Here is a 15495-nt window from a genome sequence, read left to right on the forward strand (position 1 = left end):
GTGAAATCCCCCTGACAACACTAACTAGACTAACTAACGTTACAGTCTTTAGTCTTGGTATATTATAAGCCAACACGATACAACTCATTAGAACTATTTCAGCAAATAACTACAGCATAAATGGCAATGAAGTTTAAAGGCTTGGTGACACAAACAATTTTTTTCGCGTTGGTGCAATGCAACATGCTCCATCTCACCAACCTGAAACACTCTCTCGTGTCTCCACCCTATTTTTGTTTAAATCAAATTTTTGCTTTTCTCACATTCGTCCTACGGACAAAATCACCGTGTCTTTTGGGTATTTCCCTCACTTTTTGTCCCATGAAACAAAAAAATAAACCATGAAACACGCACATTTTTTCTCGTGTACCCAAGCCTTAAGTCTAAGAAACAATTATTTAAAACGAACCTAAACGGTGAGCTCCATGAATATGGATTTACGGTTTTCGATCCCTAAAATAAATTAATCAATTTTGGACTGGAACACTGCAACGATAACTATATGCTTCTTGAGCAAGAAGGAAAAATAGCTTGTCATATAAAAAGATTAGATTTTTCAGTTTATCGGTGAAAGGGCAAATTTTTGTGCTGTTTATCGATTTTGGGATTCCTATTATCCCCCTCAAACCTGGGAGACGTGTATACACGTTATAAATTTGCTAATATACCAAGTCCAAGACTTAAAGGGACATTAAAGTAGTAAAATGTAAACATTGCGCGAACCACGTGTCATTAAAGAGAACAAAAAGGTGTCCACAAAAAACTGGAAATCGGGCGCGGTAGTTCGAAACAGGTCACAGGGCCCCTCACAGGTCAGTGATGACAGGTGATCCGTAAAGAAAATGTTGGAAAACACAAAGACTTATCAAAAACATAATCTTCCAGCAATTTATCAAAAAACCATTTCAAAATCAAAAACCATGGCTTTATCGATCTTTCGCAGTTGCGCCGTATAACGAGACCAGAAATTTAACCATATTCTTACGTTAACAGGTTATACATTGTAATGTTTTAATTTATATATGTTTACATATATAAAAAACTCATCGCTTAATACTTTCAGAGACTCACGAGCTTCTGATTGGTGTAATTTTATATCCAGCCATATTGCCCGGGGGGGGGGGTACTAGGGCAAGATGGTTTACGGGGATGCTCCGCTGGTCAGGTACCTTTTTACCTCCCGAGCCCAGGCAGGTCGCAAACACACCAAAATAGAAAAATCAGTCCCTCGTAGGGTGCCTATTTTTGGAAAATTTGGGGAAAAAGTAGAAAATTTGAGAAAATTTTGGAATTTCAGTCCCATTCAGGGTCACTTTTTTCACAAATTTCGAGTCCCACGTAGGGTCCATTTTTCGAACCTCAGCGGAGCACCCCCGTCGGTCGACAAGGGTAGTACCCCCTCCCCGGGCCATATTGTTATCATCACATTCGGTATGCTAAATTTTTTTGGTGTTTTTCTCTTGTAAGACATGATATTTTGTGATTCTGTCAACATTTTTGTCAAAAATTGTCATTAAGTCATTAAAATAACAATTGAATGATTAATTAGTTTCATCCTTCTAAAACCACTCTCTTAGGGACCTCACAAGCTTCTGATTGGTGCCGTTTTATATCCATTCACACCATCCACATCACATTCTGTATTATAAATATTTTTCGTGTTATCTCTTTTCTTGCATCAGATTTTATGATTCTGTTAATATTTTTGTATGTTATTTTATTCAATTGTCATTTTATAATATCTAAATAACATGTATTAATTTTTTGTAATTTAATGCGTTATGTATTGATGTTATGTTATGTATATGTTATGATCTTATTATCTTTTTTCCGGTCTGCACTTTGTTGACCTGTGACCTGTGACCTGTTGACCTGTGACCTGTGACCTGCGTTTCAAACTAGCCGCCATATTTGGTTTGATTTTTTATTTTGACATGTGACATTTGTTTTGATTTTGTATCCGCTGCATACAGTTTGTTTACAAATTTCACAAGTACTGTTATGTCACTTTAAATGCTATAACCCCTGACCACTTGATTTAAAAGGGCATAAACTGCTATTAGAAAGAGTATAAAAATATCTTTCTAATGATACCAAAATCATTGTCAAACTCTCAAGTTACAAGTTTAATGTTAGTTTGAAAATTTGGATTTCAAAAAAATAAGTTGGAAATTTTGGACATTTTTCAAAAATCGTTGCACCCTGGAATAGTAATAACTTTTGATCAGAAAGTTGTTATTTCGGTCATTTTTGTCAAAATAACTTTTGCTCACCTTATTAAAGCTTAATTAGGATACAAAAATCATTGCCAAAAAATTAAACTTACAGTTTCCATGTCAAAAATGACTTTTGAGTAAAAGAAGAAGGAGAACAAGGCATAAAGAAGTCTTTCTTTCTCATGTTTCCACGTAAGNGGGTCTACGAGAAAAGGATGGGTCATTTCGACCTAACAAATCCCTCTACGGTCGCAAAAATGTTTAAAAGCGAAAAAATTCCAAAAAAGTGTTGGATTTAGACTTGCACTCAACTTTTGATCCATGAGCTGTTTTATTCTTGAATGTCAAGCGGTACTATCTTCTGCAGTGTGTTCTGCAGAGGAATCAAAGAAATCAAATAGAAAAAACCTTAGGCGTAACCAACCTAAATTCTAAATTAGCTGAAGGCACGTTTATTCAGCGTTCTACGGTGAAAATTTTATTTTGAATAAAGTCTTGTTTTAGGGATATGAAGCTTCGAGCACACCAAGTAGAGATGAAAACCAGGCGGTAATCTGGTGGTCAGCTGATACAGGCTACGAACATTAAAAGTCAATGAAGATTATTTCGTCATATTTCTTAGACTGGAACGTTTAGATGTGTAACAGAGTATAGCGTTAAATTAATATATAGGATTATTGTACGGGATTTAGTTTGTATATACTCCCTTACTTTTCGCTTTATTTCTACTAATGTCTGAATTAGTCGTCTAGCTTGCTAGACTATCAATGATTAGGCAATCAATCTGGTCTGTTCTACGACACTGTATTTTATGGATAATGATTGGAATTAAATTTTCCAATAAATCCCGAGCCGCGTAGATATGAAAAGAAAAATGTCAAAGAGACCGTTATACTTCTAAATAGTGATTGATTTTGAACAGTCTAATGAGTTGTCTTTGAAAACTAACTGCAAAAGAAACTTGAACCTACTTAGCGCCTACCCCAGCTGGCACACAACGTTGTTTCAACGTTTATCTAACGTTCACAACGTCCATATAAGGTTAGATGAACGTTAAAACCACAACGTTGCCGGCTGGGATGTTTCAAGACATCTGCTCTATAAATTAACCCTTATTTGTATAATAGATTTCCAAAAATGACAACGATGATGAAGGATTTTTAACGATTGTTTGTTTTTTTGAATGTTTCAGAAGAACAAAATGTAAAATCAGTTTGAAATGGTCTTCACACTGCTTGTTGATCAATAAAAGAATTCTATGTAAAATAAATGAGTGTCCTTAATATATCGCGCTTCGTTTAATAACTTTAGATATGTTAAAAATAGATTAACTTTAAAAATATTTTGATTAAAACTTTCACCGAATTTTTAGCTACTTCTTAACCCACAATCTATGCATTAAAACGTTTTCTTAGTTTTTTTTCAGCTTTAAAGAGGAGAGAAAAATCTCAGTAATTTAAGCAAAGCAAGAATGGTTTCAAATAATATAACCACCGTTAAACAGTACAATCCTGACGAAATCACCTTATTTTACCAAGCGTATATAGCAATATGGGTTATAGTTGGATTAACAGCGTTTGTATTGAATATTTTACAAATTATATTTATCGTCAAGAGAGTTTAAATCAAAGAACACACGAGTTGGGAAGTTCAGTAATTTTTTAACGAGCCTTTGTATGTCTGATGGTTTAGTTGGTTTTGTAATGGTGATTTTGATCGTTGTAACATTTTTTCTACCAGAACGTCATAAATCAACTTCATAGATTTGATATCTTATCTGAGGATCTTCCATCATATCCAACTGAATCTTGTAGGAATCACAGTAAACTGTGGTGTGTTATGAAACCAATACAGTACCGAAACTCAAGCCGAAAATATGCTGTGTGCAATATGTTATCTTTATGGGTTTTAGCTTTAATTTTGATCATGTCGTAGTTACATTATATAGCATAGAGGATTTTATATCAGCCTTTCTGTATATCTGGTTTTAATGCCATGTTTGATTTTCAGTACTTGTGCTTTGCTTTGTTGTTGCTATTTGTTGATATGGCAACGGTTGATAAAGAATAGACATACACTTGAAAGTGGCAATAACCAATATACAAATGAAATTGCAGAAACCTTGGAAAGACAACGGCAGACTGCTTTAACCCTTAGAGAAAAGAAATTAACGAAGATTACAACGTTAACACTGCAAAAAATCATTTCTTGTCAGAAGAAAAAAAATAACGAGTTAAGTAAAAACTTACTTAAGATGAGAAATATTTTCTATTCCGATAGGTAAGAAAAATTTTCTTAAAATTCTTTTAAGATAATTTTTCTTATACCATTAAGAAAATTTTTCTTATGTCAAGTATTTTTTACTTAACTTTATAAATAAATATTTTCTGTGATGAGAAAATATCTTCTTTAATTTTCTTAAATCAGAAAAAGTTTCACATAAATTATCGGTAATAGAATACGCTACTATTTATAAGAAAAAGGAAAATATTACTATAAGAATATTTTATAAATTGTTAGAGCACCAGATAAAGTAGCTGGAAGACCTGGAATTTTTATACACAAAATACATTTTCATGGATAGTCACTCACTTTTTCACTCTATCATACAGCTGAGCTTATAAAATATTTATGGCTGGTACTAAAAACAGCACTGGTTAAAGCCCTTGAAAGTAGACCACATCCATGAATTTTACTAAATACCACTGACTCGTTCTTTCCCATTTTTACCTTCATACAGCTAAGCGAAAAGCGTTATGGCTGGTACTAAAAACAGCACCGTTTAAAGTACTTGAGAGTAGACCACATCCATGAATTTTCCTGATATACGCTGTCTCATTCTTTCCCATTTTTACCTTCATACAGCTAAGCGAAAATCGTTATGGCTGGTACTACAAACAGCACTGGTTAAAGTACTTGAGAGTAGACCACATCCAGAATTTTCCTGAATACGCTGACACATTCTTTCCCATTTTTACCTTCATACAGCTAAGCGAAAATTGTTATGGCTGGTACTACAAAAACAGCACTGGGTTAAAGTACTTGAGAGTAGACCACATCCATGAATTTTCCTGATACGCTGACTCATTCTTTCCCATCTTTACCTTCATACAGCTAAGCGAAAATCGTTATGGCTGTACTAAAAACAGCAGCACCGTTTAAAGAACTTGAGAGTAGACCACATCCATGAATTTTCCTGGATACGCTGTCTCATTCTTTCCCATTTTTTTTACCTTCATACAGCTAAGCGAAAATCGTTATGGCTGGTACTACAAACAGCACCGTTTAAAGTACTTGAGAGTAGACCACATCCATGAATTTTTCCTGAATACGCTGACTCATTCTTTCCCATTTTTACCTTCATACAGCTAAGCGAAAATCGTTATGGCTGGTACTACAAACAGCACCGTTTAAAGTACTTGAGAGTAGACCACATCCATGAATTTTCCTGGATACGCTGTCTCATTCTTTCCCATTTTTACCTTCATACAGCTAAGCGAAAATCGTTATGGCTGGTACTACAAACAGCACTGGTTAAAGTACTTGAGAGTAGACCACATCCATGAATTTTCCTGAATACCACTGACTCATTCTTTCCCATTTTTACCTTCATACAGCTAAGCGAAAATCGTTATGGCTGGTACTACAACAGCACTGGTTTAAAGTTACTTGAGAGTAGACCACATCTCCATGAATTTTCCTGAATACGCTGTCTCATTCTTTCCCATTTTTACCTTCATACAGCTACGCGAAAATCGTTATGGCTGGTACTACAAACACAAACAGCACTGGTTAAAGTACTTGAGAGTAGACCACATCCATGAATTTTCCTGAATACGCTGTCTCATTCTTTCCCATTTTTACCTTCATACAGCTAAGCGAAAATCGTTATGGCTGGTACTACAAACAGCACCGTTTAAAGTACTTGAGAGTAGACCACATCCATGAATTTTCCTGAATACGCTGTCTTACTTATTCCTTTCCATTTCCTTCAATAAAATTTGCTTAAAGATTTGCTTTACATGTATCAGCTTATAACTGTGGTATGTTATAGCTTTACAGGCAAAAAAGCAATAAATAAACGATAAAGTAACAATGAAAGAAAAATACTTATCTTTTAAGTTTTTGAAGACACGTCTTCTCGCACCGCGTGCTTTTTTGAAAATTAAAATTTTACACTCAACAAACCTATATCTTCTCATAGCATTTTGGTACTATCTTTTCGTCAATTTCCAGAGAAACATTTTTTCAAATGTTTATTCGAAAGATAAAAGAAATATGTTTAATAGGAGTAAAAGCCTATTGTTAAAAAATACGCTTGCTATTGATTTTCGCCCTTTTTAAGAAAATTTAAGAAAATTAATATTGTAATTTTCTTAACATAAGAAAAATATTGACAAAATCTTTACAGTAAGATTATTTTTCTTGAGCGAAGAATTCAGTATTTCGACTTTTGAAAATTCTAAGAAAATTAAAAACATTGAAATGGCGTTTTCTTGTATTAAGACTTAATTCCTTATTAGGAGTTTAACTTTCTTGCTATAAGATGTGTGACTTTCTTTAAGAAATGATTTTTTGCAGTGAATAATTGTAACTTTTGCAATATGCTGGTTACCTTTGGCAGGGTTATATATTTTAGCGAGATACAGTTACATTGATATGGAACATATTAAATTGATTATGATTTTCCAGTTGTTGGCAACTTTGAATTCGGTTGCTAATCCTTTGTTATATTTGGGTACAGTGAAAAAGCGAATGGAACGTCTATGTTATGGAGTGAGAATTCGATGCTAAACTCAATAACTATTATTAATTTCGCTTAGCGAAAGTATTACGATAGCCTTTCTGCGGTGGCGGTGTCCAACCCTGCGGTGTCATCGGAAAAAAAATTAGAAAACGAAAGTGCTTGATACGGTGGACGAACTCACTAAATTTAATTTACAAATTACACGCTCGTATAACCACGGACGATTTTCGCGGGTTTTCTTTGGATTACGTCATATATCTTTGTGTCTTTAGCTCCACAGTTTTGATTTTTTCTTTATTTTCTTATAAGCATATACTTTATAAGAATCAAATCAATAACTCTTGATAGACGGTAATATACCTTTCGGTAATTAGTTCTTACAAAGTAAACAAAGTATGGTGCACAATATGAGCATATTTTTTTCTTATAAGCATATACTTTAAGAATCAAATCAATAACTCTTGATAGACGGTGATATACCTTTCGGTAATTAGTTCTTACAAAGTAAACAAAGTATGGCGCACAATATGAGCATATTTATTTTTCTTATAAGCATATACTTTATAAGAATCAAATCAATAACTCTTGATAGACGGTGATATACCTTTCGGTAATTAGCTCTTACAAAGTTAACAAGCAATGGCACACAATATGAGCATTTTTATTTTTCTTATAAGCATTTACTTTATAAGAATCAAATCAATAACTCTCGATAGACGGTGATATACCTTTCGGTAATTAGTTTTTACAAAGTAAACAAGAAACGGCGCACAATCTGACCTCATTTATTTTTCTTATAAGCATTTAATTTATAAGAATCAAATCAATAACTCTTTATAGACGGTAATATACCTTTCGGTAATTAGTTCTTACAAAGTTAACAACGGACGGCGCACAATATATGAGCATATTCATTTTCTTATAAGCATTTACTTTATAAGAATTAAATCAATAACACTTGGATAGACGGTGATATACCTTTCCGTAATTAGTTCTTACAAGGGATAAACAAGGGATGGCGTGCAATATGAGCATATTTATCTTTTATAAGCATATACTTTATAAGAGTTGTTAAAAATTAAACAATAATTCTTCTTAAATCGGTCTTAATTTTTTTAGCGATTTTAAGCCTCGTTGTTCTTGTGAAATTGTTTCATCAAGGCTCGATGTAAAGTAGATTTCAGATTAGCTTCAATCTCTACTTCTTGTTTTTTCCGTGCAGTTCAAATTCTAAGCGAAATTTTCGACTTCAAGTCGTCTTGTTTTTTATCAATACACCAAGACATTTGAACATTATTGATACCCTCTTTGTCCTAAAGAAGGTCTTGATTTCTCAGTTAATTTTTTTCAAAAAACATATTAACCCTTCGAGCATCTTCTTTTTTTTCGCTTTTTTACTTTTTTACTAAACATCTTGGGGCCTCAAGCCTCCTCTTAAAATCTCAATATTGACAAGTGCTATGACCTTGAAATTTTGACCAGTGATATAGATAATTGAAGATGATGTACAAAATTTTGGTTTGGCCACCTGTCTAATTAGTATTTTACAGACCAGAATGTAAACTTGACCAAAATCATGTATTGACTGATTGACTCGTTCGATTTGGCTGAATTTGTTTCTGAAGGCTGTTTTGTCAATTTATAGAGACTAGTAACAGAAAAAATTCCTTCCCTTGTGTATTTGGTACTTTTCAGACCGGTCTGTAAAATATATGTTGACCATTTGCCAGGACTCAAAAACTACTGGAGCTTTTGATTTGAAATATATTAGTGATAGATATTTACCATCGTAAGCAGTAGGAAAAGTTTCAATTTCAAAAGCCACCATCATTAGGGTATGCGGGATGGCTGTAAAGCCATCCTCAAGGATGGTTTCTTCCGGGAAACCTGGCGACCTTGCCCTGCATAGCCAACATGGATCGTACGTTCGATTAGAAAGTTTTATTAGATAGACAGTTCCATCATTTTTCTTCACCTCTGTTTCGACTCTTGTCTCTCTTTTTCTTTCACCAATGGATTTCTAGTTTGATTATTATATAACTATTTTTATTACATCTTTGAGCGATGTTAATCACTTCAGTGTTGAAAATCGCTGCTATATAGTATTTTGTTTACGTATATTTAACATCGTTCATCATTTTTTAAACAAATTTTACATATAGTAGCGATGTTAATCACTTTAGTGTCGAAAATCGTTAATACAGTAGTATAATGTTAATCTAGAAAATTTATTTTTGAATTTAATTGAGAGGCGATGTTAATCACTTTGGTGTTGAAAATTGTCCATATATTATCTAGTAAAACTTGTGAATTTGTTTACCAACCGACATATATAAACCTTATTCTTACTATTTTTCCATCTGGAGAGGTTAAACTCCATTATATAAAACATGCAATTATCTCCATAGATCAGTCATCTTACTTCTTGTTTGTCACTGTTTATTTTGGTTTTAATCGAGAGAGGTTTTTTGAGTGTAGCACAAACTCGCAAATCTTTACATTTTGAGCAGATATCTCTTCTAAAAAAGTCCTAAGGCGATAGAGGAGTGGCGTCGTGTGCAGGTCTGACAAACTGGTAGTACATAGTCATTAATCTGCACTTAGGCGACGGGAAACTTATCCTAACATCGTAGTGTTTTTCTGATGAACAGCAGACCACCTTGGTGGAGTTTCTTGTGACTAAGCAGCCTTTTTTAAGGATGCACTGCTTACCTATCTAACTAGGAAGGATCTAGAAAATATGATCTAAACAAAGCCTGTTCTTTCTTTAGCTGGCTGGGTACCTGCGCTCAGCGGCTTGTTCTCTCTTGCAGGAAAAAGAAACGAAATTCTCGATATTTAGCAAACTCTCGTTCCATGAAAATTGGCTCATGGAATGTTAGAACTCTTCTTGACCGTGATGAAGCTCTAAGACCTGAACGTAGAACTGCGATTGTCGCCAAAGAGCTCAATCGCTTCAATATTGATTTAGCTGCTCTTTCTGAAACTAGGCTAAGCGATGAAAATCATCGTATTGAAGTCGGTTCAGGGTACACTTTCTTCTGGAAAGGCAAACCTTCTGGTGTGAAACGTGAGGGTGGGGTCGGATTTGCCATCAAGACCGCTATATTAGACAGATTTGACCAACCTTGCGCCATATCAGACAGAATCATGTCCATACGCGTCGCTCTCTCTCTCACAAAAGGTTTCTAACCATCTTGTCCGTTTATGCGCCTACAATGACAAATGATGAAAATGACATCACATCATTTTATCAAAATCTTTCACATGTTATTTCCAGAATTTCTGATTCTGATAAAATCTTGCTGCTGGGTGACTTCAATGCAAGGTAGGGTCAAGATAATCAAACCTGGGGTTGCATTGGCCGTTTCGGTATGGGAAAGGTTAATTCCAACGGGTTGCATCTCCTTCAACTCTGCACACAATTTGATCTTGTTCTGTGTAACACTTTTTTCAATCATAAAGAGACTCATAAAGCTACTTGGACTCACCCAAGATCACGTCAAGGTCACATGATTGATTATGTGATTTGTCGCAAACGTGATATGCAGGATGTTTGTAATGTTAAGGTTTTGCGTAGTGCAGTGTGCGGTACTGATCATTTTCTCTTAAGGGGGAAACTGAAATTACATCTTGCGCCGATGTCGTGCAAATGGTGTTAAAATTCCTAAACGTGTCAATGTTTCAAAACTAAACAACCCTCTTATTCGGGAGAAGCTATCTTGTGCTTTCGACAATGTTGTATTTGATGGTTCTTGGGAAAATTTTAAGTCTGTTTCTTACACTGTTAGTACTGATATTTTAGACTTCAAACAAAAACAACATAAAGACTGGTTTTATGATAACAACCCTGAAATCGATCAACTCTTACAAGGAAAAAACACCATCTTTCAAAAACTTCTTTCTTCTGGAAATGACCCCGACCCCAGAGTTGTACTTTTGTGGAAAGAAACAAAGGCCACTCTCCAACGTAAACTGCGTAAAATGAAGAATGATTGGTGGCAGAATCTTTCTTTAGAAATTCAACAAGCCTTTGAAAGAAAAGATTCTAAAACCTTTTATCATATGCTAAGACAAGCATATGGGCCAAAATCTTCATCCATTTAAACCCCACTTCTCTCCAAAGATGGAAATGTTTTCCTCAAAGATTCAACCAGTATTCAAGATCGCTGGACAGAACATTTTTCGGATCTCTTTTTTAATCCCTCGACAGTTGATAATAATGTTAAAATCTGTCCCAAAATGAAATTCTTAGCGATATGGCTATCCCACCGACTAAAATAGAAGTTGTTAAAGCCATTAAAAAAATCAACACGGGTAAGGCCCCTAGCCTTGATGGCCTGTATGTAGATGTTTTGCTTCACGGAGGTGATAGCGTCCATACGCACATACACAATTTGATCTCTGATGTCTGGAATGGGGGGCTTGTTCATCAGGACTGGATTGATACTATTTTAGTTTGTCTTTACAAAGGGAAGGGTTCAAGATCGGAATGTGGTAACTATCGTGGCATAAGTCTTCTGGGGTCAGTGGGTAAGGTCTTTTCCAAGGTGTTATTAGATAGATTAACTTCTTTCATTTGTCCTCTCATTATTCCTGAAACTCAGTCAGGTTTTCGATCAGGTAGGGGCACAGCAGACATGATTTTTGCTGCACGTCAATTACAAGAAAAATGTATAGAACAACGTATGCCTCTGTATCAGGTGTTTGTTGACCTCACAAAAGCTTTCGACACCGTTAATCGTGAGGCGCTTTGGGTCATCTTGGGTAAACTCGGCTGCCCTGATCTTTACGTTAATCTTGTTAAAATACTTCATGGGGATATGAAAGATCGCTATTATCCTTTAGTGGCACTCTTTCACGCCCAATAGCTGTTGAAAACGGGGTGAAACAGGGTGACATACTTGCGCCTACCTTTTTTCAATTTTCTTCGCGTCAATGCTCTGTCATGCTTTCAAAGATTGTACAGCTGGTGTATTTCTACGTTTCCGAACCTCCGGGAAAGTTTTTGATCTTCGACGGCTTCAGGCCAAATCTAAAGTTTTTGAAATGATTATTCGTGAATTGTTATACGCAGATGACGCTGATTTAGTCTCTAATTCAGAAGATGACATGCAGCTCATCATGGATCTTTTTTCAAGTGCATGTGACACTTTTGGTCTTACAATAAGCCTTAAAAAAACTAAAGTCATGTATACACCACCTCCAAACATTCACTACGCGGAACCAAATATCTTTGTTAACGGTACTCGACTCGAGGTAGTGGACAGTTTTGTTTATCTTGGTGGTTCTTTATCAAAAGACGGTACACTTGACTCTGAAGTGTTACTTCGTATTCAAAAAGCAACTAAATCTTTTGGTGCTTTAGAAAATCGTGTTTGGTCAGACCGCAACATTACTTTAAAAACCAAGGTCAGTGTCTACAAATCTTGTGTTCTTACTGCTCTTCTATATTCTTCTGAAATCTGGACCACATATCGCAGACACATCAGGTTACTTGAACGTGCCCATCAAAAATTCCTCCGTCGTGTTCTCAATATTCGCTGGGACACTTTTACTCCAGACACGGAGGTTCTTTCTTGAGAGAATGTTGATAGTGTTGAAAGTATAATTATGCGAAACCAAATGCGATGGACAGGTCACTTAGTGCGTATGAAAGACAAGCGGCTTCCAAAAAGGCTTTTCTTCGGTGAGATGAAAAACGGCAAACGTCCGAGTCATAAACCAAAAAAGAGATTTAAAGATGTAATCAAATCAAATTTGAAATTTATGGGTCTTAATGTTAATAATTGGCAATCGACAGCCAACAATCGTCTGGAATGGCGTAAAGCCATACACGATGGATGTCAACTTTTTGAGGCTAATAGAATAAATCATTGCAATGTAAAACGCGCACTTCGTAAAGGTGATTTTGATTCTCTCCCCGCGAGTGTCAGTCGTGAACTCTCTTGTGACGTATGTGGCAAACTTGCTCTTTCTAAAGCAGGCCTTGCCAGCCACAAACGCTCACATCGAAATGTTAATTCTGCTCTTCTCCCTCAAACAACCACCTGTAATCAATGCGGGAAAGTTTGCAAATCTTCAGGTGGTCTCAAACGACATATGAAAATCCATCTCTAGTTATTTTATTCTGTATTATATCGAAACCCGAACGTCTTTTATCCTCTTTTATCAATCTTCTACCTTCTATCATACATTTACTATTTATTTTACAATTTCTTTCATTTTGTTTAGACATGTCTTTTAACCTTTTAGTTTGATAGTTTTTATACCAACTTAGAAGAGATGGTCGTCTTCTATAACAGAAGTGACAATCATCATCATCAATAAGCATGCCAGACTTTTCAATACTGATATGCCGATAAGCTTTTCGTTCTAATAGCGAAATACCGATAATAATATTTTGTTCAATTACCGATACCCATATCCACTTCAATTTTATTGGTCAGCCTAAGCTGAGCATTCAAATAGGTAAAATTTTCTTCTTCTTCCACCATAAGACGGCAAAAAAAAAATCCGATTTTCCGATCTCACTTTGATTTCTAAACTTTCTTCCGATCGGGTTAACTTTTTGGGTACTTTTAGCGTACGTTGTTTTTACAGATCATAATTGCTGACTTTGATTTCTCAACTTTCTTCCGATCGGGTTAAGTTTTTGGGTACTTTTAGCGTACGTTGTTTTAACAGATGGTGGTGTTTCAAGATGGCGGCTCAAGCGATAGTCAGATGTGATAAAAGTCAGTGTTGTACCAAAGTATTTCCAGTATAAACCTGTTGCAAGCTTCAATTTCTGTCATTTATTTTTTAACTCGGCAAATCAAACACATGATTTTCATCAAGGGGACTCTTTTTCTATATCTTTTGAAGCTTTAAAGCCGTTTGCTCAAGTTTTTGTTTATGTTGAATTTTCTGATACTTTTTATTGCTGCTTTTTATTAGTTTTTGCAATAAAAACATATTTTTCTTGTTTGCCTCTAGGTGGGATTGATGGTGTTATAATGTTATTGGAATTTGATAAAGTTTACAAAAGTACAGCTACTGTCTAAATTTGTTAAGACTGGATGCAATTGTGCTTTTTTGGACTAAAAGGCGAATAGACCTTTTCGCCTTTGCGTCCGCCATATTGAATTGTATGCAAAAATTATGGTTGCCGAATTGCCGTGGTGAAATTCCCTTAGAAAGTATGCAAAACATATGCAAAAAGAAAGTATTAAATAAAAACTTACATGCATAATTGGCATTATATTAAAGTGTAATCTTGTAGAAGAAAGATTAAATTTGCTTCTCTTGAAAACTAAAAACAATTATATTCACTCATCTCTTAGAACAAGCACTTCAAAAGACCATAACATTAGACAGAATCTCAAACTGAAAAATCACCCGCGAAGGTAAAAAACAATCCTTATTCGGCTGACGGCAAATTATTCTCTTGGGAATAGAGCCGCCAAATGATCAATTCAAAACATTGATAAAGTGTGACGTCATAATTACTGCTTTCAGTTTGTGTGTTTTGAAAGTTTGATGTGTGTACTCCGTCTTCGTGGAATTTCTTAATGGCATGAAAACAGAATATGCAATGTCTTTAAGAACAAATTCCTAAAAGGCTTTTGTTGTTCTGTAAATATTTCCTGTTGGATTAAGAAATTCCATCTTTTATTGTTCTAATGATTATAATATTTATTTATAAGATGCTTTGTTGTCTTTTTAATCTTTGTGTAAACTTGCATATGTTTTGCATACATTCCAACTAAATCCAACCACGGCATTTTCGTTCCTGTATTTTTGCATACAATTCAATATGGCGGACGCAAAGGCGAAAAGGTCTATCGCAAAAAATTGTTTGGTTCCCGTCATTTCTACTTAAAAAAGTGGGGGTCGTTCGGTCATTCGGTTGAAAATATTTTTCTTTTAAGAAGCAGCTACATCTTGTTGAAAGGGAATCCGTCGTGTGGACTGATCTGAATTAAGAAATTGAGAAACCGTGGATAGACTGGTTTTCGGTTTACTCTCCATTAGCATGTGGCTCGCTACTTCGATTTGAAAACTTGTAAACACAGAGCGTGCAGAGGTCGACAGTGGAGATCCAGCAAAGCAGCGGAAAAGCTTTCCGACTCTCCAACTCTACCTGCTGACCGTAAATCAGGGTCGGTCAGATGACGGGAACCAAATGATGACATCACATCTCTATTATTGGACTTGCAAAATTATGACAAATGGTCTTTGGAATTTGATCAATTATATTAATATTAATATATACAGTTCTTGTTGAAATTGATCAAACTATTTTTCATGCAGTTCCGGACGCAGATTGTGTTTTTCTAACCTTTCCTAACTTTGGCGCACGTTTTGACCGAATAATGGAATGGAATGAATGGCGATAACAGTTTATACATACCCTCATAAACCTTCAATTATCTGAAAAGCATTTAAAAAGCATTAGAAAGCAATCTTAAATGGTAAATAATCTGAAAAGAGTTCAAAAACAATCACAAAACTAACGGCATGGATAGCTTTTGAATTACAAACTACAGA

The 15495-nt window shown here is 35.1% G+C and overlaps 1 protein-coding gene across 1 annotated transcript; it reads left to right on the forward strand.

Annotated features, from left to right (window-relative positions):
• Positions 1–12576: 12576 nt before the first annotated feature.
• Positions 12577–13083, forward strand: LOC136817767 (uncharacterized). Its single transcript, XM_067074085.1, has one exon. It carries the CDS (start codon positions 12577–12579, stop codon positions 13081–13083), a length of 507 nt encoding a protein of 168 aa, XP_066930186.1.
• Positions 13084–15495: the final 2412 nt, after the last annotated feature.

Source organism: Clytia hemisphaerica, unplaced genomic scaffold (genome assembly GCF_902728285.1).
Source record: "Clytia hemisphaerica strain Z4C2 unplaced genomic scaffold, Clytia hemisphaerica genome assembly, whole genome shotgun sequence".
NCBI classification, from domain to species: Eukaryota; Metazoa; Cnidaria; class Hydrozoa; order Leptothecata; family Clytiidae; genus Clytia; species Clytia hemisphaerica.

Bases quoted from the DNA above. Each gene is read 5' to 3' on its own strand.
- LOC136817767 (XM_067074085.1), top strand. From the start codon at position 12,577: ATGCGAAACCAAATGCGATGGACAGGTCACTTAGTGCGTATGAAAGAC.